This window comes from Alternaria alternata (genome assembly GCF_001642055.1).
Source record: "Alternaria alternata strain SRC1lrK2f unplaced genomic scaffold CC77scaffold_11, whole genome shotgun sequence".
Lineage (NCBI taxonomy): Eukaryota > Fungi > Ascomycota > Dothideomycetes > Pleosporales > Pleosporaceae > Alternaria > Alternaria alternata.
In genome coordinates, this window is record NW_017306200.1 from 40,277 (window position 1) to 62,708 (window position 22,432).

The 22,432-nt window shown below is 52.5% G+C and overlaps 14 protein-coding genes across 14 annotated transcripts; 6 read left to right on the forward strand and 8 right to left on the reverse strand.

The window, feature by feature from the left end:
• Positions 1 to 385: 385 nt before the first annotated feature.
• On the reverse strand, positions 386 to 1,875 carry CC77DRAFT_1061500 (hypothetical protein; the record flags this gene model as incomplete). The annotated part of the gene is made up of 3 exons (XM_018528440.1): positions 386 to 985; positions 1,068 to 1,093; positions 1,152 to 1,875. 3 exons carry the CDS (start codon positions 1,873 to 1,875, stop codon positions 386 to 388), a joined length of 1,350 nt encoding a protein of 449 aa, XP_018385444.1.
• Positions 1,876 to 2,747: 872 nt separating this feature from the next.
• On the reverse strand, positions 2,748 to 3,503 carry CC77DRAFT_92212 (hypothetical protein). Its single transcript, XM_018533728.1, has one exon. The coding sequence runs from the start codon at positions 3,450 to 3,452 to the stop codon at positions 2,898 to 2,900; it is 555 nt and encodes a 184-aa protein (XP_018385445.1). The 5' UTR covers positions 3,453 to 3,503; the 3' UTR covers positions 2,748 to 2,897.
• Positions 3,504 to 4,278: 775 nt separating this feature from the next.
• CC77DRAFT_1061502 (hypothetical protein) lies at positions 4,279 to 4,860 on the reverse strand (the record flags this gene model as incomplete). The annotated part of the gene is made up of 2 exons (XM_018528441.1): positions 4,279 to 4,561; positions 4,619 to 4,860. 2 exons carry the CDS (start codon positions 4,858 to 4,860, stop codon positions 4,279 to 4,281), a joined length of 525 nt encoding a protein of 174 aa, XP_018385446.1.
• Positions 4,861 to 5,102: 242 nt separating this feature from the next.
• On the reverse strand, positions 5,103 to 8,135 carry CC77DRAFT_1061503 (hypothetical protein; the record flags this gene model as incomplete). Its single annotated transcript, XM_018528442.1, has 3 exons — positions 5,103 to 6,126; positions 6,171 to 6,798; positions 6,848 to 8,135. The coding sequence occupies 3 exons, from the start codon at positions 8,133 to 8,135 to the stop codon at positions 5,103 to 5,105; spliced, it is 2,940 nt and encodes a 979-aa protein (XP_018385447.1).
• Positions 8,136 to 8,383: 248 nt separating this feature from the next.
• On the forward strand, positions 8,384 to 9,489 carry CC77DRAFT_1094933 (hypothetical protein). Its single transcript, XM_018529765.1, has 2 exons — positions 8,384 to 8,701; positions 8,758 to 9,489. The coding sequence occupies exons 1-2, from the start codon at positions 8,482 to 8,484 to the stop codon at positions 9,300 to 9,302; spliced, it is 765 nt and encodes a 254-aa protein (XP_018385448.1). The 5' UTR covers positions 8,384 to 8,481; the 3' UTR covers positions 9,303 to 9,489.
• On the reverse strand, positions 9,346 to 11,585 carry CC77DRAFT_92249 (P-loop containing nucleoside triphosphate hydrolase protein). Its single transcript, XM_018533737.1, has 2 exons — positions 11,321 to 11,585; positions 9,346 to 11,269 (listed from the first exon to the last, which is right to left on the reverse strand). Exons 1-2 carry the CDS (start codon positions 11,466 to 11,468, stop codon positions 9,390 to 9,392), a joined length of 2,028 nt encoding a protein of 675 aa, XP_018385449.1. The 5' UTR covers positions 11,469 to 11,585; the 3' UTR covers positions 9,346 to 9,389.
• A 322-nt stretch (positions 11,586 to 11,907) lies between these two features.
• Positions 11,908 to 13,710, forward strand: CC77DRAFT_963193 (paxneb superfamily protein-like protein). The gene is made up of 2 exons (XM_018535662.1): positions 11,908 to 12,449; positions 12,518 to 13,710. The coding sequence occupies exons 1-2, from the start codon at positions 11,996 to 11,998 to the stop codon at positions 13,255 to 13,257; spliced, it is 1,194 nt and encodes a 397-aa protein (XP_018385450.1). The 5' UTR covers positions 11,908 to 11,995; the 3' UTR covers positions 13,258 to 13,710.
• Positions 13,330 to 13,494, reverse strand: CC77DRAFT_936497 (hypothetical protein; the record flags this gene model as incomplete). The annotated part of the gene is made up of 1 exon (XM_018534497.1): positions 13,330 to 13,494. One exon carries the CDS (start codon positions 13,492 to 13,494, stop codon positions 13,330 to 13,332), a length of 165 nt encoding a protein of 54 aa, XP_018385451.1.
• Positions 13,711 to 13,762: 52 nt separating the features above from the next.
• On the forward strand, positions 13,763 to 14,450 carry CC77DRAFT_936659 (secretory pathway protein-like protein Ssp120; the record flags this gene model as incomplete). The annotated part of the gene is made up of 2 exons (XM_018534509.1): positions 13,763 to 13,901; positions 13,966 to 14,450. The coding sequence occupies 2 exons, from the start codon at positions 13,763 to 13,765 to the stop codon at positions 14,448 to 14,450; spliced, it is 624 nt and encodes a 207-aa protein (XP_018385452.1).
• CC77DRAFT_1020578 (alpha/beta-hydrolase) lies at positions 14,315 to 15,614 on the reverse strand. The gene is made up of 2 exons (XM_018525071.1): positions 15,565 to 15,614; positions 14,315 to 15,512 (listed from the first exon to the last, which is right to left on the reverse strand). Exons 1-2 carry the CDS (start codon positions 15,601 to 15,603, stop codon positions 14,694 to 14,696), a joined length of 858 nt encoding a protein of 285 aa, XP_018385453.1. The 5' UTR covers positions 15,604 to 15,614; the 3' UTR covers positions 14,315 to 14,693.
• Positions 15,615 to 16,673: 1,059 nt separating this feature from the next.
• CC77DRAFT_1008952 (WD40 repeat-like protein) lies at positions 16,674 to 17,749 on the reverse strand (the record flags this gene model as incomplete). Its single annotated transcript, XM_018523568.1, has 2 exons — positions 16,674 to 17,698; positions 17,743 to 17,749. 2 exons carry the CDS (start codon positions 17,747 to 17,749, stop codon positions 16,674 to 16,676), a joined length of 1,032 nt encoding a protein of 343 aa, XP_018385454.1.
• On the forward strand, positions 17,749 to 19,360 carry CC77DRAFT_92261 (hypothetical protein). The gene is made up of 3 exons (XM_018533739.1): positions 17,749 to 18,195; positions 18,242 to 18,342; positions 18,391 to 19,360. Exons 1-3 carry the CDS (start codon positions 17,907 to 17,909, stop codon positions 19,162 to 19,164), a joined length of 1,164 nt encoding a protein of 387 aa, XP_018385455.1. The 5' UTR covers positions 17,749 to 17,906; the 3' UTR covers positions 19,165 to 19,360.
• On the forward strand, positions 19,361 to 21,336 carry CC77DRAFT_92227 (hypothetical protein). The gene is made up of 2 exons (XM_018533731.1): positions 19,361 to 19,758; positions 19,807 to 21,336. The coding sequence occupies exons 1-2, from the start codon at positions 19,556 to 19,558 to the stop codon at positions 21,161 to 21,163; spliced, it is 1,560 nt and encodes a 519-aa protein (XP_018385456.1). The 5' UTR covers positions 19,361 to 19,555; the 3' UTR covers positions 21,164 to 21,336.
• Positions 21,337 to 22,268, forward strand: CC77DRAFT_92228 (hypothetical protein). The gene is made up of 2 exons (XM_018533732.1): positions 21,337 to 21,774; positions 21,930 to 22,268. Exons 1-2 carry the CDS (start codon positions 21,509 to 21,511, stop codon positions 22,015 to 22,017), a joined length of 354 nt encoding a protein of 117 aa, XP_018385457.1. The 5' UTR covers positions 21,337 to 21,508; the 3' UTR covers positions 22,018 to 22,268.
• Positions 22,269 to 22,432: the final 164 nt, after the last annotated feature.

Genomic DNA, 22,432 nt, shown 5'->3' on the forward strand with positions numbered 1-22,432 from the left:
CCACCCGAGGCTTGGGCTTGGGCTTTGGTTGAGGTTCTGAGGAGACGTTGGAGGTCGACGGCGTTGGACAGTTACTATTTACAGGGCGAAAGCTAGACATCGTTTGTCTAACATCTGCTGTTATTAGCGTGCTACATGTGTATCGAAGAACTCTCGCCACCCGACCTTAACACCGCATGTTCTTCATTCCTCGTACCACATCGCTCTTGCTCATCCTCTCGTCCATTTGCCTAACTGCCTCAATGTACATTCGACTCCTTACTTCTGGGCTTGTCACATCGTCACCCATATCATATGCCTCTATGAGTAACTCTCGGAACTCCGTGTTCAGTCTCTTCTTCGGTGGTCGTCGGCAACTGCCATCGTCCCTTGCTAGACAACGTAATTATTTAGCTCCTTCGACAAAGATATTGCCTCTCAATACGAAATCCAGCATGTTTCGCTCCCTTTTGGTCTTTTGCTCAACATGTTTGCGTTCATCTTCGATGTGTTTGTCTGAGTTTCTGATAGGTTCGGGATGTCGTTCACTGTAATGGCTCTCACCGCTCTCCTGTGTAAGATCCGTTCCTCTGCTGGTACTTTGGGCCTCATGTTCTTTAATCTTCTTCTCTTGCTCCGCTGCTCGCACCTTCCATTGCTCCTTCTCGTCTTCCAAGGCAGTGTACTTCAGCTTGTAGTGTTCTGTCTTTTTCTCTTGTTCGAAAAACATTGCTTTCCAGTCTCCATCCTCTTCCTCTTGTTTAGCACTGTCGGCAACAGTTTCAGCAAGCGCCTGTTGATTGATGTACTTCTCTTTCCATTCCTCACGCTGCGTTCGTAGTACTCGCTTCTTGGCCTTTTGTCGGGCGAGCTCCGCTTCGATGACATCGTTCTTGGCTTCCTGTTCTTGAAGTTTGACTTCCTGTTCTTGGAGCTTGGCTTTGAGAGCCTGCACCTCAAGTTCTAATTCGGCGTACTTTTCGGTTCCGTAGCTGCTGGAGTGCTCCTAAAGTGACCAGTAAGCGATCTGTCTAGCCTGAATGACTGTGCTGTGGCCACAACGGTGTAAAAAATCGAGTACTACTTACGAATGGGACTGTACGCTTGTTGGAGTCTACAGTGTAATGTCAGCTTTGGTCAGGTACAGAATGGGCTACTCAAGTACGACTCACTCTGTGATGAATCATCAGATGTACTGTCGGCCAGGTCTGCAAAGGAGCGTTTGGCAGGAACCGTAGAAGTTGGCTCTTTATCCTGAAGCACTAACTCATCGCTCCCTCCATTGTGGCCAGCATATTGGGCCTGCTCTTGTATCGTTGCGTTCTCTGCTTCAATATCCAAAAGTTGTTTATCTAGAGATTCCCCTGCAATTTTAGGCTTCTTCCGGTGTTGCGCAAAATTTCTGCACGCCAGCCTGAAGCTTCCTAACATATCTGGGCTCTCTAGGTCAAGAGCATGGACCAGTTGTCCTTTCGCTAGAAAGATAAAGTTGATGACGGATTCCACCAAAGCTCGCTCAAGCTTGCGCTCCGGGATCATGCGGGACTTCGAATTACTGGAGTTGTGAACACCGCTCATGGCGTTGAATGGGTTATCGTAGTATACTCGGAAGCCATAGTTATCCAAGATCAATGGATTAACTTGAACTCCTTCGCCTGAGTAATATCGTATTTGAGTACCCGTCGCATGTGCCCATACGGGCGGACCACTGCTTCTTCTCCAATAATGGCCAACCAGGAGCATGAGTCGCCGACAAGGCTTGTTACGCTCGTCCAGATAGAATTTCTCGGAAAATTTGTATGTATCTAGGTCCGCGATTGCTGCATATTCGGTCGCAAGCTTGCCCGTGGCATACTGAATGAAGTCTCCTATATTGTACTTCCTTCTCGACGTCATTTCCGCTGGTAGGTTGGGTCGTATGTTGGAAGTGCGAGTCGTTGTAGTGAACTAGTCTAGTGGTTAGTTGAAGCCAGAACGTATACGTGCTCTCCTCTTAAACTCACATGTATTATAGCGACAGATAGTCGGGTAAGTAATATTGTTGTAGAAAGAGTCACCAGTGCGGAGAAGCTGTACTTCACGCGAGACGCGCTAAAGTGGGAGCAAACGCCCTATATCCTATCAACAAGGTGAAGGTGAGCAGGGATGATGGGGTAGCGGAGCGAAGGAGATGACAGCCTAGTATTGAGGGTTTTTATGTATGTAAATGAGGTAAAAGTATTGCCATCAACAGAAAAGCATATCTTAATGTCTATCCAAGTGGCCGGTCCGCCGCGACTAGCTGATGTTGGAGACGAAGTGCGATCAATATGAGAAGGCGTCGCTGGATATGGTTATTTAAGCATGATGGTCATCATCCTTGCAACCGCACGGATTCACTCCATTACTACTCACCGGTCATAATGTTCTACTCTGAAGATACTATTTTGCTGACACGTGTGGAAGAAAGTCTGATTTCACGTTTTTCCTCGACTTGGTATCCTTCCGACTGTCAATCTGTTCCAGTATTTTTATCTCTCTTCGCCTGTGAAAATATCCCAGTGGTCCAGTGTAACGTTCATCTTTCTATCCTGTTCCCCCATTGCTCGACGAAATCATGCACAGTCAAACCGCACTGAATTCGTCCAGATGGGAACCTTCCAGCAACATCGCTTTCAAATTAGCCACCAACCACTCTAGTATCCACCCATGGCAATAAGAATGCCCTCAAGCTCTCTGATCCTCTCTTCCGCCTGCTGTAGCTGTAGACGATCTTGTTCGCGAGCACGGTTTGCTTGTTGTAGTTGTGTGCGGAGGTCAGCCTCGTAGGCCTGTGTCTGAGCCTGTCACGAGTTAGCGATGAAACTGATGTCTTTGCTACGGATGACAAAGCTGATATACTCACATATGTGGGTGGCTGACGGCCTGATACAAATAAATTAGCTTGGAAATGTGAGAATCAGATCAATGCACTTACGACGTGGAGTGATTGGAGCCGGAGGGCGGCGTATAGGAGAATGTGAAAGACCGGGTGTTGGTGTACCACCCTTTCGAGTGGGGAAATCGGCTTGGGTTTGCGGATCACGATTCGGAATGGCTGGGGGTTGGAAAAGACTGCTGTCCTCATCCGTAGGCTCAGTCTTAACGCGTGGAGATGGTAGTCCTCCTGAAGAGCATCTGTCCTGGCCGTTGGCATGAGAGAAAGATGATCCCCTATCCCGATGATTGTTCTGACGACCCCAGGCGCGAGCTTGATACTCCTCATTCAAGTCCTCCTTCTCTTTCTTAACCTTGGCCATGTTCGCAGCCTCCGTCTTCCTCGGCTCATAGTTGATACAAGCATACTTGAAAGCTTCCAGCGCATCTGTATCAGAGTCGACCTCGAAGTGAACGAGCCAGCCTTGCTTCAGGAAGACGACGTTGACAACTGTCTCAACTACCTTCATACCGTAAAGACGTTCCTTCTTCATACGCGTGTTCTGAGAGGTGGACATGTAGCTGAACGGCGGGACGTAGTAGATGCGATTTTCGAACAGATCATCTACTCGTGCAAGTTCGAGCGCTTCCGGCAAGCCGTGGTAATACTCGACCTCCAAGCCCGTGGGCCGCGCCCATACTTTTTGGCGTCCGAAGTGAGTGTGGTATGTGCCGACTAAGACCATGTAATCTTGAAGACGACATCGGTTCTTGTCCATGTAGGCCTTGACCTGGATGTTGTAGGTATTGGGGTCAACAAGCGTCTCGAATCCGAAATAGTTTTCATCCTCGTAATGCTTATCAAACATGGCCGCAGTGTACCGTTTTGCCGAACCCATCAGAGGCTGCGGCAGCGCAGGCATCCTACTGGTGAGCTTGCAATGGGCGTCTGATTCATCAGATTAGCAATGATTCTCAAACGTAACGCAGTGATGCTGACCTCTTGGTTGGCTCCTAGAATATGGCAACGATACTACGGTGCAGAGAGCGTAGTATAACCGGGAGTAAGAGTAAGTCGTGGATGTAACGAATCTAGAGCGTTAAGGCAAACGCACAGCACCACCCGCTGCAAATGATACAGGTAAGAATGTTTAGTCAAGGTGAATGAGATTTTACTCTATATCAGTCACGAACCACAGATGTCTGCGATCCTGCGATGTGGCTTAAGGAGACGAGGTGAAGGTAGTTCAGCACGCACTAGCAAAGAGGGTCAAGACATGAGAGCGGAGAACCGATACAGGCATTTGATACAGTCAGTAAGTACGAGGATCGCGATATTCCCACAGTAACCCTAGGAGAAATCAGTACTCCCATCAAACAAAGATACGATAGCAGACTTACCTCCTACATTTTGCCCTGGCTGACGTTGTACACAACCTTACTGACCTTGTACTCCACCACAACGCCCGGCTTGCCTTCACCCGTTACGAAATGGCCCGCGGCAACATAGGTTCCATTCTGAAGTTCCTTGTATTTCTCATTTCCCGTCTCGAAAGAGAAGTTGACAAATGAATCGCCATAGTCAGTTGTCTTAGCATCGGGAGCACCAGACAGCACTTTGCCGACTCCCTGCGTGAGCTTCACAGTACCTTTGTAATACATCGCCAGAACTGTGCCGTCGTGGTTCCTGTGCAACCATTAGCCCATGCTCTGCCTAATGCGATTTTGTCAGCCTTCCACTTACTTGACTTGACTCCTCACGTCCAAGCGCATGTTTCCGCCGTCGGCATCATTGTGAATGTAGTCGTAGCCAACACCATGTAGTTCTCCATCCAACTTCGGCTCAAAGCCCTCTTCACTCTTCACCGTACCGGAAACCATTGGAACGATGACCAGCTGCGCGCCATGCTGGCCTCCAACTTGCATCGGCGCATCGATGTCGACGCGGACTGTGAAAGCGGGCTGGAGAGATGGGAAACCTGACATGTTGATTTAGTTGTTCAGAGGGAATTGTGGAATAGTTTGTGGACGCAGATGATGGATGAAGTACTTGATACCTAGGAACGGATCCGCGGTAAGGATAAGCTATGTAGTTGGTGGTATGGGGAGGCTACCCCTCCAACCCCACTTTGAGGGGAAGATCTTCCTTCTTTCCGCGCTGATGACGGCACCGAATCAGACATCATTTCGGAAGTGCATGTTCTGTATATGCCCAAAGGCCATCAAGACTAGAACCCACTAATCCTACCCTTCTTCTTCTTCTTTTTGTCCAACTTCCCTCCAAATTTGCCGCGCTCGACTTGACTTTGCGGCATCATGAAGCTGCCGCCATGAGGTGGTACCTGGATCTGACTTTGACTTTGACTTGATACCTGACTGCTGTTCCCCATGCCGCCCAACATGGGTCCTGGAGAGCTTCTAGGGAACGCGGTAGGCTGACTGACGGCATTACTCCTCGTGAGCTCAAGCTTGGCCTTCATAAGCTCGTTTTCGCGCTGTTGGCGTTTCTCCCGACGTTCTCTCTTCTTGCGTTCTTTTTCGCGTTGCAGTTGGCTCTCTTCGTCAAGATCTTCAGATTGGAGAGCACGCTCTAGGCTGGTCCAATCGTACGCGTGAGGATCACTTCCTAATTGCCAGTGCGCGAGACCTTGAGCCACATTCGGGTGGATTATCGCCGGGTCTTTGGAAGTCGAGAGATACTTGTTGAGGCGACTGAGGGGGTCGGGTAGGGCGGGAGGAGTGGGAGTCGCTTCTGGCGGAGATGACCCCAGCACAGAGGGCGGAGGCATAGATGAGTATGGTGGTGTCGGTAGTGGCTGAGAGATCGGATAGTTTGAAACGGGATAAAAAGCACTTTCTTTGGGCCTTGATGGCAAGATGGGCAACGCGACACCACCGCCCTTGTTTTGTCCATGCTGCGTGCTGGAGGCAGACACCTGCCTTCGATCATCACGTATACAAGTACTTGAGAACATCAGTTCCGTGGCAACCCGCCGAGCCAGACGTTCCAAGCGTTGACGAACGCGGATCGGCACTTCTGTGGGAAGAGGCGCAATCCATGTCTGGAGTATAGTGTCGTACACGTCCGAAATCGTAGGGTCGCTGTCGTGAGCCAAACCAAGCACGTACATAGGTGCAATACGCTGAACGTCCATTGTGTCTTGTTCATATCCGGAAGAAAACAACTCTTCGAAGTTGGACGAAGCTTCGTCAATATCTGCAACGTCGAAATGCGTGCGCGTAAACTCCATCCTGTGAATGTTAGTTTATACCTGATGTGAGCAGGGGTCACTTACAAAGTACCCAATGGTAGAGATGGCAAGTCTGCACCAGTTGCCAGCATCTCGTTCACCTGGTCCATGACCGCCACCGCATCTATCGCGCTAGACTCCTCTGCTGAGCTCTTGGACTGCGACATCACCTCACCCAAGAGGCTGTTGTTTCGTGTTTCGTACGCAGTACTATCATTCAGATTGTCATGCCAATGCGACTGTGGCGCTGCAATTTTCGAGCATGGCAATGCTGTTGTAGGTAGTCCGTCAGGGCTTACAAAATCCTCGTCTTTGTTGATCTTACGAGACCTGATTGGGGGATCCTTGGGACGTGTTATCGTGCTTTGCTCAAAGTCCGCAATGGCATAATCATCCTCGATCCTGTCGTCCGCCGTAGAGGTCCGGGTATATACAATGAGCTCGTGGACGCTCAAGTCAGACTGGGTCACAAATAGTTGGAAAAAGCCAATCTCGGACCTCAACTCTCCTTGTTCCATTGTCTCGATGAAAATGTTCGTAATCTGCCCTGGGTCCGGAAGGCATAGAGTTAGCAGAGTCGGGTCAGGGGCGGTAATGAGCCCGGAATCACGCTCGACAAAGCTGTATACTTGGACGAGGTTGTTGACACGAGAATGGATCATCACGCACGTCTCTGCTCATCTGTCAGTCGGCCTCTCACATAGGTTGAGCTTGGCACATACCATCGTCTGCCAGCATTTGCGCACTCAATCCAAGCGTAAAATCTTCAGCGCCCCTATAGTGCCGCCATGATAGAAGTATCTTAGCGCCTGTGTCGTCGGCACTTGACGGGAGCTCACTCGGTGGAGTGACTGCAATCAGTGAAATTCGAGTAGAGGTCAAGACGAATACTCTACTGCGGTCTTTTGGATGCAACTTGACGTCCAGAATCCAGTCCGCGGACCGTTCGCTGAATATTTCTTGGCAAGGCAAATACGAAGTAGATCCGCCCCTGATGCTAACGATGCTCAAGCGGCGCCTATTGCAAACCATCAAGGTCGTAACATCGGCGACCCAGAGAACCCTCGCCCAGCCATCTTGGCCAGTTGTGTCTCCGTCATCCGACTCATTGACCTTTCCGCGGAGCATGCATGAAGCCGAATATCTGCCAAGCCTAAGCCGATGCTCGATATCCCATACACTCCACGTTTGGCTTTGGTCGACCAACGCAAACTGTAATTGAAAGTCCGGGTTAAAGGCAACATCGACATGGGCAAAGCCACCTGTGTCGTTCTGATGTATGCTGAGTATGCGGTTCGGTTGGATGGTGGAAGCTGGCAGACGGTAGAACGGGGAAATTGCGGCAGCGCGTGGTTGACGGACGTAGTCCGGGTGAAATAGAACAGTGCGTGTGGGAAGTCGCACGGCAAGCAAAGGCCTTTTTTCCTCTGAACGTGCAAAGCAAACCTGCTGTATCGGTGCCGCTTCCTCGTTCCAGAATGCGCTCTCTGCGGCTTTCAACGTTTGCCCTCGTACCCATGGCCTCGGTTCGGTTGTCCAACCATGCGTTTCGTCATCCAAAATACACAACTGCAGTATACTTCCGGTCTCCCCGGTGGGCAAGGCAGCCATCTGCCACGCCTCATCTCTACCCCTGGGCGTGATTGAACCGAAAGATAAAAGGCCACTGACGAGAGGGTCATAGGTCGAAGCCGCGGAAGAGATAGCAGCAGATACCAAGGCCAGGTCCGGAATTATCTCCGTAGCCGGAGCGAGCAGGGGGTCGTCTTGAACTGTATTGCTGAATTCATCCTGTATGCTCGTCCTGTTCACTGGTGTTTTTAGAGAGAACGGTGGTGCTGTTTTAGGTGTCGCATGATTTCGCGTAGAAGACGAGGTCGTTGGAATCAGAATCTGCTTGAAGATTCGCTTCTTATAATTCCTAGCAAAGGCCCATCCTCTGTTTTCTAAATCATAACTCGCGACGCCAGGATGGCCGTAGTTCAGGTCTTTGAGCGATTTGTCAGCCATTGGGCTGTCGTAGAGGTTCTCGATCGGTAACAGCGCTGCGGTATAAACTCATACTTCGGGCACAGGAAGCAAATGGTCGTAGGCGGGAGCGGAGAAGATGTCTGTCAAACCTGGTGATGCCGAACGCGATGATGAAAGTGAACAAACCAAAAAGTTCCACTAGCGCCAAAAGTCGCGTCGGCACGTGCAGGCGCCCCGCTCTTGTTCCTACCGCATTAGCGCGGATGTTTGTTTACGGAGCAACCATCGAAACCGTCACCACCGTCATCTAACCGCATCCACGACATAATCGCATATCGCTGCACACCACAGAATACTGAGAGTACCCTGCGATAACACACCCACCATGACGACCTTCGAGCCCTCACTCAGCACCACCATGCGCGCTTCCTCGCACGATGCGCCGTCCATGGCCGACCAACTACCCAGCATCAATTTCGGATTCGACGACTTGCGCAGTCGCATGAACCAGTTCACTACACGATTTGACGCCTTTATCGAGAATGGGCGAAGACGAGTGCTCGAAGAACGCAACCAGTTTCGCATGAACGTTGCAGAACTCCATGGTATGTTGAGATGGCTTGTCTCGGCGCTGACGATTGTATGCTAACTTCCACTGCAGAGGATCAACGCATGAAGAAGCGCGACATCGAGATTCTCGAACTCAAGACAGCCCAGCACAGCCAGACTCTTTCCAAGGAATCCCAAGAAACATCTGAGATGCAAGAGGCCATCTCCGCCCTTACCCTCCAGCGCGACGAGCGCCTAGCGCATCGCGACAGCCTCCGCACACAGATTGCTGAAGTGCAAAAGACCATCTCCGCACGTCGCGAAGCCCAACTCAAGCACCGCAGATACCTTGATGGCCAGAGCCGGTACAACGAGCCGGAACTCGACTTCTGGGAAAACTATCTAGGATTGAGAATCGAGGGACTTGGCAAGGACGATCGACTCAAGTTTGTGTATACCAACGTCGACGAGCGAGAGTGGGATCGCGAGGCATGGTTTGAGCTAGACACTAGCGAACGCGACTACAGAGTGTTAGAGATGCGGCCCAAGGTTGAGCGCGAAGAAGTCGAGACGGTTGTGGAGAGACTAAACGAGACACGCGATCTAGCAGGCTTCCTAAAGGGCATGCGCGAGTTATTCGTGGAAGCTTGCAAGTGATGGCGCGATACTCAGTCATTTCACGATGTTATGTAATTATGCCTTTAGTTTTGATAGATACCCGCAAGATTCTTCCTTTTCTCCATCTCATCGACCGCCATTCTTGATCTTGTAGTACTCTGGCGCATACTGTGTCAGCCAGTCGATATCCACTGTACTCAAATCCCTGATGTAGATTTTGTCTTTTGTAGACTGGATCTCCGTGTATATAACCCAATCAGCCTTCCTCGTGAAGAACACAGAACTTGGATGAGCCCATAGTGTCGTCTTCCCGTCCACGGTGGTGAAAGTCCCATCTGCCTTCATCCTCGCAGCATGCGCGAAGAACCCGGTAGTCAAACAGCGGCGGACACGCTCCGCAAGTGGGGTACCACCAACTCTCAGTACACCCGATGATGCGAGAACATTTTCCTTGACGCCAAAACGGTCCAGATAGGCAGCCAATTGTTTCCGGACACTGACTGCCTTGACGAGGGACTTGTGATTAAGACTGTTCGAGTGGCACCATGCCGTGTTACCCATACCAGCTTTCACAAAGGCTTCGTACACGTTGTATAGTGTAAGATGATCACCCTCTGCTACGGCAAATTTCCGCCTCGCTGCATCGAGCTGTTTCTTTCCCCCATCATGGGATACAAAGGCGTTGCCTTGGAGCGTCATCATAGCGGCTATCGTGAGCATCTCGCTCAAGCAACCAAACTCTGGCTCAGCCGCTTTCAACACAGCGCGCCCAAGCATTGGTTCGAGAGGAAGCTCTGCCAGGCGCATACCAAAGGGCTTTGTAAGCCGAGCGTGAGCGTCCAAGGCCCCCAGAGAGTACAGCATATCTAGAGCGCGTGTCACGAGTGCTGATGGCGGTGGGGAGAGGTAGTCGAATCGCACTACGTTTGTGATTCCCAAGTTAAGAAGCTGCAGAATTACAGGGGCGAGGTTTGAGCGGGCGAGCTCTGGGAACGTGGCTTCTTCCAGGCCTTCATACACGCTCTCTGGGTACAGTCTAAAGCATTTGCCCGGTCTCGTTCGACCTGCGCGACCTGCTCTTTGTGTGGCACTGGCTTTCGATACCGGGACAACAGCGAGATTTTCGATGCCGATATTGGCGTTGTAGGCGCGGAGCTTGACGTATCCTGAGTCTATCACGAAGACGATGCCATCAATGGTCACAGACGCCTCGGAAATGTTGGTGCTGAAGATGACGCGTCGCGTATTTTGCGTTGGCTTTGTGAAGATGAGATTCTGGTCTTCTGTGGGCAGGCCGGCATAGAGAGGTAAAGGCATGAGTCTTTGCTGAGACGAAGACATATCGGCAATACGGTCGCCCAGTTTATCAATCGCGTCATCTATTTCCTCGCGCCCTGTCAGAAAGACGAGAATGTCACCTTCGCTCTCATGCTCGTGGATCTTGATGACTGTGTCGATTGATGCTTCGACGTAGTTGTTTGTTGGTTCCTGTAAGTATTGAATCTCAACTGGATATGTGCGTCCTTCGATACCAACAATGCATCCGAATTCTTCTTTGTTCATGCCATGAACCTTCTCGCCTTGATCGGGACTGAAGAAGTCAAGAAAGCGTTCGGCTTCGAGTGTAGCGCTGCTCACAACGACGCGCAAGTCTTCTCTTTTCACCAGCACTTTCTTCAACAGACTCAGCAGTATATCGGAGGACAAGCTGCGCTCATGTGCTTCGTCAACCATGATGACAGAGTAGCGGGAGAGTAGCGGATCGACAAGCATCTCGCGTAGTAACAACCCATCTGTGACGAACTTTACATTTGTGGCTGCGGACGTAACATCTTCGAACCGAATGCTGTATCCGACCTTCTGACCGAGCGGTGTCGCTAGTTCCTCTGCCACTCTTGCAGCTACACTGGTACATGCTATCCGCCGGGGTTGAGTGATGGCTATCTGCTGGCCGCCATTGCACCAGCCCGCCTCAAGCAGAAATTTTGGTATCTGCGTTGTTTTACCTAGACAAAATCAGCTCCGGAATTTGGTTCTGTGTGAACTCGATAACTTACCACTGCCTGTTTCGCCGACAACAATAGTCACAGGGTACGTCTCTATCGTGTAGAGCAGTTGATCTTTGAGTTGTGCGATTGGTAGTAAAGCGGATGGCTTATACAGACTTGGAATCAAAGCAGACTCAGTATCCCCATCTTCTGCCATGACTCAATGTCAATAGACCTTCAGGAGGAAGTGAAGATAGATTGGCGTTGGGGTGCCGAGAGCATTGAGTAAGGGCCTCGATGGAGAAGGACACTAAGGAGATGCTCTAGCCGGATACGACTTAGCGTAATGCATTCCTGGGTAGTCCAATGCCTGAATGCGATGGTCCTACTGGATGGTGCTGGGAGTAGTTTGACGACCAACCAGATCAGCCCAGGAAGTTGAGATTCGTTCAAGTGTCTGATTGTTCTAGCTAGCTAAGCTTGATCCAAGCCGGCAGAGTTCAGTGCGGCAGGCTCGATTGTCTTCCTGATGCTACAAGGACCAGACTGAGGCGGTGCGTCGTGTTAGATAACAAGACACAATACAAACCTCAAAGTTTGGCGGCAGTTCCATTACATAGTACATGGATTCATGTCGCGAAAGGCTGGCGGGTCAAGGGCTGGATGACGTCTGGCACTAACTTGCCTTATCGATAGCCCCTCTAACATTTTCGAGTCGCGACTCACAGCTCAAAACACCTCAAAATGGCGTTTCGCAAGCGCAACATAGCACTGTCTCGCGCACCAACAGGAGAAGACGCGTTGAATTCGCCCTCTTCTCCTGCAGTAGCTCAACCTGTGCCAACGCCCCCCGGCGTACGACCCTCACCCATCGATGGCCGCCCCACCACATCCACCGGTACACCCTCGCTCGATGGCATTCTCGCAGGACATGCTGGGCTAGCGCTGGGAAACTCGATACTCATAGGCGAGAGCGGGACGACCGACTATGCCGGCGCATTACTCAGGTTTTACGCAGCGGAAGGTGTGGTGCAGGGACACAAGGTGCATGTCGTAGGCATGGGTGAAGTGTGGGGTAGGGAATTGCCTGGCATATCAGAAGACAAGTCGGACAAGAGGAAGGAGGGAAAGGAGCGAGCAGAGAAGATGAAGATCGCGTGGAGGTATGAAGGCCTTGGACAATTTGAGAGTGCTAGAGGTGCGTCTTGTATATATTCTGGGAATGCAAAATTATGTTCCGAACAATTTTGACGAGGTTTGCGACAGGCTCGCCCAATGCGCAGAGAACAACGAACCAAGGCGACGCAGCAGAAGAGCAGACAATCTTCTGCCATACCTTTGATCTGGCCAAACGTCTCACGCTTCCGGTAGGAACAGCAATCAACTATGTGCCGATACCTCCACCGACAGGCGCTTCTGCCTCGCCCTTCCCTTCGATTCTGCAGAACATACGGCAGCAGCTCGAGTCAACACCACCACACACGGTACATCGCGTTGTGATACCTTCTCTTCTCTCGCCAGCGCTATACCCTTCCTCGTCGGCCCATCCAACCTACATACTTCAGTTTCTCCATGCTCTGCGCGCGCTCCTCCGGCAATACCAAACGCGTCTGACCGCCGTTGTCACGCTTCCACTAACCCTGTATCCAAGATCCTCCGGGCTGGTCCGCTGGATGGAGATCCTCTCAGACGGTGTACTCGAATTGTCTCCGTTTCCATACTCGCGCATGCAAGCACTTGCACAATCGGCGGGCACCACAAAGGACGAGGAACGACCGCAGGGTATGCTTGCCGTCCACAAATTACCCGTGTTTCACGAAAAGGGCGGCGGTGGTGGAGCAGAAGACTTGGGCGAGGATATGGCGTTCACATTGAGCAGACGGAAGTTTGTGATTGCAAAGTTCAGCCTGCCACCGATGGAAGGCGACACTGAGGCGCAGGAGGAGGCTGTAAGGGAGGCGGCGGGTGCTAGTGCGATGCCGAAGAAGCAGGATCTAGAGTTCTAGAAGGCGCGCGTCGGCGGTAGTGTGTAGATGAAGATACCCTGTAAGGCGGTCAAGCCATACTTCTTGTGCTGTTTATTCCGAGTCGCTGTCCTCTCCAAGCATGTCTTCCATCTCAATTTGTTCCCAGCCTGCGCTTCCTGCTCCAGATCCGAAGCCTCGCGTGTAGTTGCGACCAAAGGATGCGTTTCGGGGATTGAATGTGACACCAGCAAATCTTGCGCGGAAGCCGTCGCCCATGCAAGAAGATGCAGCAAGGAATGCGAGGAAGAAGAGAAATGGTATGAAGAGCAGCAGGCTCAGGAGGAGTAGAACGTTCATTGTGAGCTTGTGGTGTTGTCGGTGCGGTGGGAAGGCTACGCAGGCACGTGGAACTGTCTAGACCCCTATGACATAGTGTCGGCGGCTGGCCAGTCGTTGAACCGAACCCCTGGCCGTCAACATTGGGGCTACGACTCAACTCAACCTTTACATGGTACATTCTCCTGCGACGTGCCCCCAGGAAACCATGAATTGCATGTTGAAATTGCCGCTTAGCGCGCTCTTGCTTTTGTCATGCGCCCTCAACGCCTCGGCGCATGGCGGGAATGAGCATACGCAAGTAGAAGTCCCACCGGACGCCGACTGGGCGACGCGACACATGGCTGGTATAGACTTCCCGGGATCCCCGCATGAACGCATAGGAAAGAGCAGCGTCTAACACACTCGCAGAGGAGCACCACATCTCCGGCTATGACGCAACTACCTTCTTCAACCTACACGACTACGACAGCACCGGCCTCTGGACCGCAGTTGACATCCGCCGAACCTACGGCCTCGAAGACCCCTCCAGCGCCTCCATCTCCGAGACAAAGAAGCAAATGGTCGTCCAGACTATCCTAGACATGTTCGATATCAACAAAGACGGCTCCATCACCTTGGCCGAATTCGTACAAAAGGATTCAGAGAACGTCAAGCTTCCAGACTTTGGCATGGGCCCAGGACACCACGGTGACGACGAGTACGAGTACGAGATTCATCATTGGGAAAAGTACCACAGTGGTGACGACGTCAAAGAGGAGGACTTGAACCACCCCGAGGATATCGCGCATTTCAAGATGCATGAAGAGAAGGAGGCAGCACAAGAGGAGTGGGAGAGGCTGGAGCTCAGGGGCGTCGTGGAGAAGAACATTCCACTAAAGTACAGGCGGAACTAATGAGCTCTGCAAAGGGCTGAGGATGGGCGTATGGCGCTGGGCCGCATCTAGGGAATGCTTGGATATGCGGAGACGATATACCAATTTAGGACTACGAAGCACATTATTCCGATTGTACCAGAATGACCCTGTAGCCTGGAGGTACCCAGTACATGCTACATTGACGCGGACTAACGCAGAACACAGCGGTACTTCAGGCTGCGGTTCACCTAGGTACAACTATACACAATTTGTGGAGCAGCTTCAAAGCCACCTCTCGAACCACGCGAGCACCTGCTTCTCTGAATCCTCCAAGGCCTTCCTCTCCTGTGGGTCGTCTGGGTTGCCTCTGACCGCGAACCCATGTCTCCCGGGCTTGTACGATTTGTGTTCGATCTCCGGAAACCCCTTGCGCTCCTTTTGTGCTTTGGCATGACATGCCTCCACCTTGCTCTTCGTTTCATAACTTACGGCAAAATCCTCTACGCCCCACCCGAAGCTCGTGGGAACCATTAAGTCCTCGACGTCGTCAGGAACAACCAAGTGACTTGGGTGCAGCGCCACGATCGCGTCGACAAGCGGCCTCTTCACTCCCTCCATCTCGATCATGCTGCTCTCCAATCCCGTGCGAACAGCATACTTCCCTCCCCAGCAAAATCCGACCATGCCGATCTTCCTTTCGCTCGGCGTCGCCCGTCTCAGCTCCCGCATAAAGTCGAGGCAGATCTTATCTGACTCCGCCTTCCCATGCCTCCTCTGCCACATGAGAAAAGATGGTATGTTCGTCAGGATACCTGTGTACTTGGCAAAGGTACTCTGGGCTGCGGCGTCAACAGGGAGCAATGCATCAGCAACCTTCAATCCAACCGGATCGCCCTTGAAGAAATCAGGGAGTAGCACTAGGTACTCTCCTGACTCGGCATAGGCATCGGCGATGATCTTGTTGTTGGGAAGACCTAGTCCGAAGATGTCCGAGTACATGCAGATGACTGCCCGTGGAGTGGTTCGATTTCCAACCATGTAAACGGAGAGGCCATGGAGTTGTTCGATAGTACCTTTGGGATTGCCTGCGTGAATTGAGCCCTGAAGCGGGGTGGTTAGCGAAGACAAAACGTCAAGCAGTGTGAAGTAGCACCTTGATGCACTCGGTCGAGCAGGATGTCCCTGTGGCCATGGTGGATGTTTTAGTGGATAGCCTGATGTCGAAGGATAATGGTATAGAATTATTATTGAGGAGTTCTGATGCGAGGACTTGACGAAGAGAGTGTAAGAGCGCCGATCTCAACGGAACGCACCGCTTTTATACATTCTACATCAACCGCAAACCGCATATTTACGTTTCGACTGTTACAACAAGCATCTCACGAAGCGCAGCTAGCGCATGTAAAGTACACCAATGGGTCCAACTCGCTCTCCTCGTCAGCATGATCCCGTACCCACCAACTAAATGATAGTGGTACTCGCCAATCGCGTCTCTCGCAGACAATGCTAGTCAGTGATAAGTATGTACGCCTGGCCAATAAAGGTCATCGCGAGCTAAACCTCTTGCGGCTCATTGAACGAGCACGAATGATCACCCCTGTCCTGTCAGCATGGACACCATAAACGGGCGAACGAGGCGTAAAGAGAGTGCATGATGTCCGTTCTATCGTGAGGACGTTACTATGCCTCAAAGCATGTGAACGTGGTGGCGCTCGTTGGAGGAGGTGTTTTCGCACCACTCATGCAGGGCACAAAGAAGCTTGTTCTTTTCTCAAGGTACAGCTGACACCTTGAGTCCATCTTCATGATCTATACTACAATAGACTCGAGGGTATGTAAACGTAGGATACAACACCTTTGCAATTCTTTCTAGGCTAAGTCACAACCTCGGAAAGACAAGCCTCTTTGTTCTACTAGGAGCTATCTTCATCCTCAGCGGTTGTTCGTTTCCCACGAGTACAGCAACGCTGTCATACATCGAGTCTGGCACGCTCGCAATGATTCTCGACCATATGTTTGCATGGTGTATTACCGGTTTTCGACGTATCAAAGTTCGGTGCTCATTGCCTGCAGTGGTGATCAAAGATCCTTACGTATGTTAACTGAGCTGAAGCACATGTATCACGCGTAGAAAGAGACCAACCTTGGTTGACTTTGGATCTTCGAGATGGTGGTGGGGTCGATTGACCAACTGGTATATTTATCTCGTAACTTGGCACAGCCGCGGACAAACGTGGAGCTTTGGTAGCACCTTGATGACGCCTACTTCTTCTTGCCCGACGCTTCGGTTGCGCTCAACTCCCTGATGAAGACCTTGGTTACACCGTCTGGCACATCGTCGACGCCGTCCTCGAAGCCGGGACTGACTCCAATAGCTACGTATTTACCGTCGTTGGAGAAATCGATGGTTTGCACGCTAGCAGGGAACTTCTGGTACTGTCGTATCCTCCTCTTTGCTACTGCGTCCCAAAGGGCGACTATGCCATCGCCGCCTCCTGTCGCAAAGGTGCCGTGGACTGGGTGGTATGCGAGCGCGTGGACTGGGTAGACGACGTCCTGGCCGTCGACCTGTTGTCTGTGGCACTTGAAGGCGTACTTGCGCGACTGTGACTCCTCAGACGGGTCGAACCACTCGACTGCTACACGTCCCTCGATGCTCGAGCTGGAGTAGCCCGCGTCGTTTGGCATGCAAGACACGGCGCGTGTCATGTACTTCATGGAGCTCTCCCGTTGCTGCCACGGCTCCACTGCGACCTCCTCACCGCCACCTCTCGTCGCAGCCTCGGCCAGCTTGTCGAGTTCGTAGATGTTGACTGCGCGGCTTGCCATGGCGACGACCAGCTTCGTGGGCGACGCGGAGAGCGAAAAGGGCTTGGAAGGCAGGCGGACAGCAGAGAAGTCGCCGGGTTGTGACAGATTGTGGAGGTGCAGTGTGGAGTCCCATGATGACGAGATCAGGAGGTTGTGCGCGGCAGAGTAGAGGACGTTGCGGACACCCTGCGAGTGTGTAGACATGATGGTCTGCGCGCCCGTCTCGAGGTCGATTCTGCGCACCTCCCAGTCGAGCCCGCAGGAAAAGGCCTCGTTGTCGTCGCGTCCGAAGCAGACATCTAGTACAGGCGCGCGGTGTTCGAATTTCTGGAGCAGCTTGCCGCCGGGCTCAGCATGTGTGTCGTAGAGGTAGACATGGCGATCCCACGACGAGACAAGCAGGCGTGTTGGGTTGTTGGTCGCGAACTTGACCGACGATATGGGCTCGGTCGGGTTTTGCGCAAGCTCGAATTGGCCTGGCAAGTTAGCACGGGGCCCGGACAGGCTTGGACTGACCTACTTGACATGTTGGCGATAGCACGGTGTACGGGTTCTAGAAGCTGCGAGTCGGAGTGAAGCTCTCAAGGGCGGGAGTCCGCAGACTAAACAAATACCTGAGATGCACGCTAACGCCCCCTCCAAAAGTTCCCCAGCTTCTTCCCTCGTCACTGCACCCCGACAAACATGCCCTTCGCACAACTCGTCATCGGGCCGCCGGGCTCTGGAAAGTCGACGTACTGCGATGGAATGCAACAGTTCATGGGCGCAATCGAGCGCAAGTGTTCCGTCGTCAACCTCGACCCCGCGAACGACCACACCTCATACCAGCCCGCTCTAGACGTCCGAGACCTGGTCACAATAGACGAGATCATGGAGCAGGAGACTCTGGGCCCAAACGGAGGGGTCTTGTTTGCGCTCGAGGAACTGGAGCACAACTTCGACTGGCTAGAAGAAGGCTTGAAGGAACTTGGAGGTTCGTGACAGCACTGAACTCTCTTCAAGTATACTAATGGCTCCAGACGACTATGTCCTCTTCGACTGCCCCGGCCAGGTCGAACTCTTCACGCACCACGGCTCGCTGCGCAACATCTTCTTCCGCCTACAAAAACTTGGGTATCGAGTATTCGCCCACCACCCGTGGCCTGCAACTGGGGGCTAACATGACCAGCTCGTCGTCGTACACCTGACCGACTCCATCATTCTCTCGCGACCGTCGCTATACGTTTCCTCTCTCCTACTCGCCCTACGCAGCATGCTGCAGATGGACCTGCCCCACTTGAACGTCCTCACAAAGATCGACAACCTCCGAAACTACCCAAACCTGCCTTTCAACCTCGACTTTTACACTGAAGTCCAGGATCTACAATACCTCCTGCCGCACCTCAACCGCGAACAGACATCTGGCATTCCAGGCCCTACAACAGCTGGCACGAACGACGTAGACCCAGACGACGACGAGCCAACATCAAAGTTCTCCGCGCTCAACAAGGCGATCGTGGAGCTCGTTGAGGACTTTGCGCTGGTAGGGTTCGAGACACTGGCAGTAGAAGACAAGAAAAGCATGATGACGCTGCTACGGGCCATCGATCGTGCAGGCGGCTTTGCGATGGGCGGCATAGAAGGCGCAAACGACACAGTGTGGCAGATGGCTATGCGCGAGAACGGGGCGACTATGGACGCCCGCGACGTGCAGGAAAGGTGGTTGGACAGGCGGGATGAGCTGGATGAAGAAGAGAGGAAGGCATGGGAGGACGAGACCAAAGACATGCGCGATCCACCACCGCAGAACGCTCCTCAAGTAATCCCCACATCGAAGCCTCCAGCAAAGCCTCCAACAAAGCCCAAAAGCCAGGACAGCGACGACGACATGGACGACCTGGAGGAGATGCGACAGTTCATGGAGAAGAAGAATGACACCGGCATCAATGTTGTCAGAAAGTGAAGTAGGATATACTAGCATAGTTGTCGCGACGACGGCATGACCAAGCCTCTTTCGCTTGTAATAGCAACGGGCGCTTTAACATGAAGCGCATAACAATAAAACGCTTGACGCAGGGCCCTTTCTCTACAGAGTATGGGTGCAGAAAGCAAGGAAACAGGAGCACCGCTAGTGGGGCATAGGCAGTGACTGAGTCGATTGTCACATGGATGAAGGGAAAGGCACTTAGTGGGGTTGGATCTTGAAACAGCGCGTCGCGTCGGCAAACAGCTGCACGCGCCCGCATTGTACGATAGTCTACATAATACTACCGGGATATCTGACCCTGCACTAGACCCTAATAGATGCCGTCTAATTACCTCGTATTACTACTCTGGCTGTTTTGACCACGCACATGCTCAAACGCAAGCCATCTCGCGACCTGGCCAGCGGCCCCCACGTCTCCATCTTTAGCGACGACCCCACGCTTAGTCGTCATAAGCGGAAGCGTTCGCTCTTCCGTTCCAAACACAGCCGGGCGCAGTGGGTACCCGAACCAGAGCGCGACATGAGTGAACTGCTGGAATTCGTCTTGCAGCACGAAGAGGCCTTTAAGAAGTAAGGCCAGCCGTAGCTTGGCAACCCCTGCACTGCTGACCAGCACAGCCAGTACCGCCTCGCATCGCTCTATGCAGACTTTCGGCAACAGCTCGAGATCAACCCCGAGGGCTACCATGCGAACATTGCCGCATGGACAAAGGCGCTTGTCAACGCCTCGCGAGCGGGTGTCGTTCCCAGACAGGGCACCACACACGATCTCCTAAGCATACGAGCCGCCGACGAGCTCGCGCGAGCCCTGCAACACCCGCAGCATGGCAAGCCCACCTGTCTTCCGGCCGTGTTCCATGAGGCAGTCCAGAAGAAGGAGATGGTACCCCTGAAAGACTTCCTGACAGCCAAAGAGAGCATATACAAGACATCATGGATACCATCACCATGGAAGGTGCTCCAGTGGAGTCTGCGGCAGGTTGGCGTTTTGGGGCAGGTACAAGCGCCAGCCAAGATGGAGGTTGGAAACTTTGTGGTCGTCAAGAATGTGGAGGTTGCTGCAGACGAGATACTGAAGAAGATGAAGGAGCACACGTCTACGGCTGATCGGGTGCTATCAAAAACAGACTTCCTGAAACGTTTCGCGACTGTACTCAATCCAACTGCACCGCTTACGACAAACGATCTGGACATTGTCCTTACATTCCTCGCTAGAGACAAGCAAGCGATATCTTACAACGAGCAGACGATCAAGTTCAAGCCGGAGCACGAGGATGTGCCTCTGCCAGTTACGGAAGAGGATGCCGCCATCGCCAATCTTCGCGACACACTAGCAAACATCAACGCCCAGATATCGCCGATCATGGAGAAGATTGCTCTGGCAGATGCAGCGGCACGGGAGGCCGTAGTTGCGAAGCAGATGGTCCGCGCCAAAGCTGCACTGCGCTCGAAGAAGCTTGCCGAGAACGCTCTCAAGCAGCGTTCCGATGTTGCCCTCCAGCTCGAGCAAGTCTACACCGACCTACAACACGCAGCTGACCAAGTCGAGATCGTGGAGGCCATGCGCGCTGGTGCTGCTGCGCTCAAGGGTCTCAACGAGAAGGTTGGCGGTGCAGAGGGCGTTCAAGGTGTTGTTGATGCCGTCAACGAACAGATGGCGACTACGGAAGAGATTACGAACATCATCAACGAAACCGACCAGCCTCTCGACGAGGGCGAGATTGACGATGAATTCGAAGCACTGGAGAGGGCGGATCGCGAGAAGCGGGAAAAGGAAGAAGCCGAGAAAACTGCTGCGAGGCTGGCGGAACTGGAGGCAGTGGAGAAGAAGCGCAAGGAGAGGGAGTCAGTCAAGACGGACGAGACAGAAGAACAAGTCGACGAGGCATCTCAGAGCATGGCAAGGATGTCGTTTCACCAGCCAGATGATGAGATGGAGGATACTGAAGAGAAGCGCACAGCTGCTTATGCATAGGCATTCCTTGGTCATCTGGCGTTTGATTGGTTCATCTGCATAGCATTGGCGTTATGGGTTCTTATACCACAGACTAGTTACACTACATGTTCTTTCTTGAGACTGTATTATATTCTTATCATGCGTCACCAATTTGAAGTGGACGCCATGAATAGCGTTCCGACGCCACTAGTTTCCCACGCCACGCCAAGCCCTCACAGCGAATGCGGAACCTCCCGAGGTCACCTCAAACGTCGGTCATCATCCACCTATCCGCATCAACCACAACTCCCTCCCCCTGCGCCGGGAACGATCATATAACTCTACCCACCCTTCAATTGAGTCCTCGCGAGACTGCAGACCACGATGAACTCCGTCCGCGCCGCAACCAGCGCCTCGCGCACCGCTCTCACCGCTACCGCCCGCACAGCAGCTCCCCGCCGGGCCTTCTCACAGTCACAAACAACGCGATCGGGCCACGGACCCAGCTACGACCCCCCATCCGGATGGCTCTTCGGTGTCAAGCCCGGCGAGCAGTATGAGAAGGAGGGGTGGGAGAACGCCATGTACTGGGGATTCGGCGGAGCTTGTGCTTTTGGCGTTGTGGCTTATGCTTTCAAGCCGGATACTAGGTACGTGCGAATTTCACCTGTCAGAGATGGATGGAGGACGGGCCAAGAGATGGATCAGATGGAGGAGTCATAGGCAGGCGACGGGTAGCGGAAAACATGAACCAGGAACAGCGAAGTGGAGATGCTATAATTGGTCAAAGCTAACAGCCTGGCAGCATCCAGACCTGGGCCCTAGAGGAGGCGCGACGAAGACTCGAAGCCGAGGGCATCCTCTCAGACCCGGATACCGTCAAGAAGGAGTAGACGATACCTCCGGCACGTCAACAAGACCCGAGATGGGCAGAAATCTTACAGCAATACCACAGAAACTGTATATATGCTAGCGAGGACGAGGATGCGATCTTTCTTTTGTGAGCACGGATCTGGATGGGCTAGACGCTCTATAGACTTTGCGAAGACGGCTGAGTAGCCAAGGGTAGGCAATTGCAATTTTTTATCGATGTCAATGAATTTCATGCGCGAGAGGTGATGCTACCAGACTCGCGAAACGATCAGTTGTGCATGGTAGGTTCGGGTACCTGGACGGGTATATTAACAAATTTCCCAGGAGGCGCCCAGACCCATAATCATCAGTCCTCCAACTCATATTCACGTGCAAAAATGAGGTTTCCCTTGATCACTGATGTTGGATCAGTGTAAGCCTGTCGAAGTCTACACG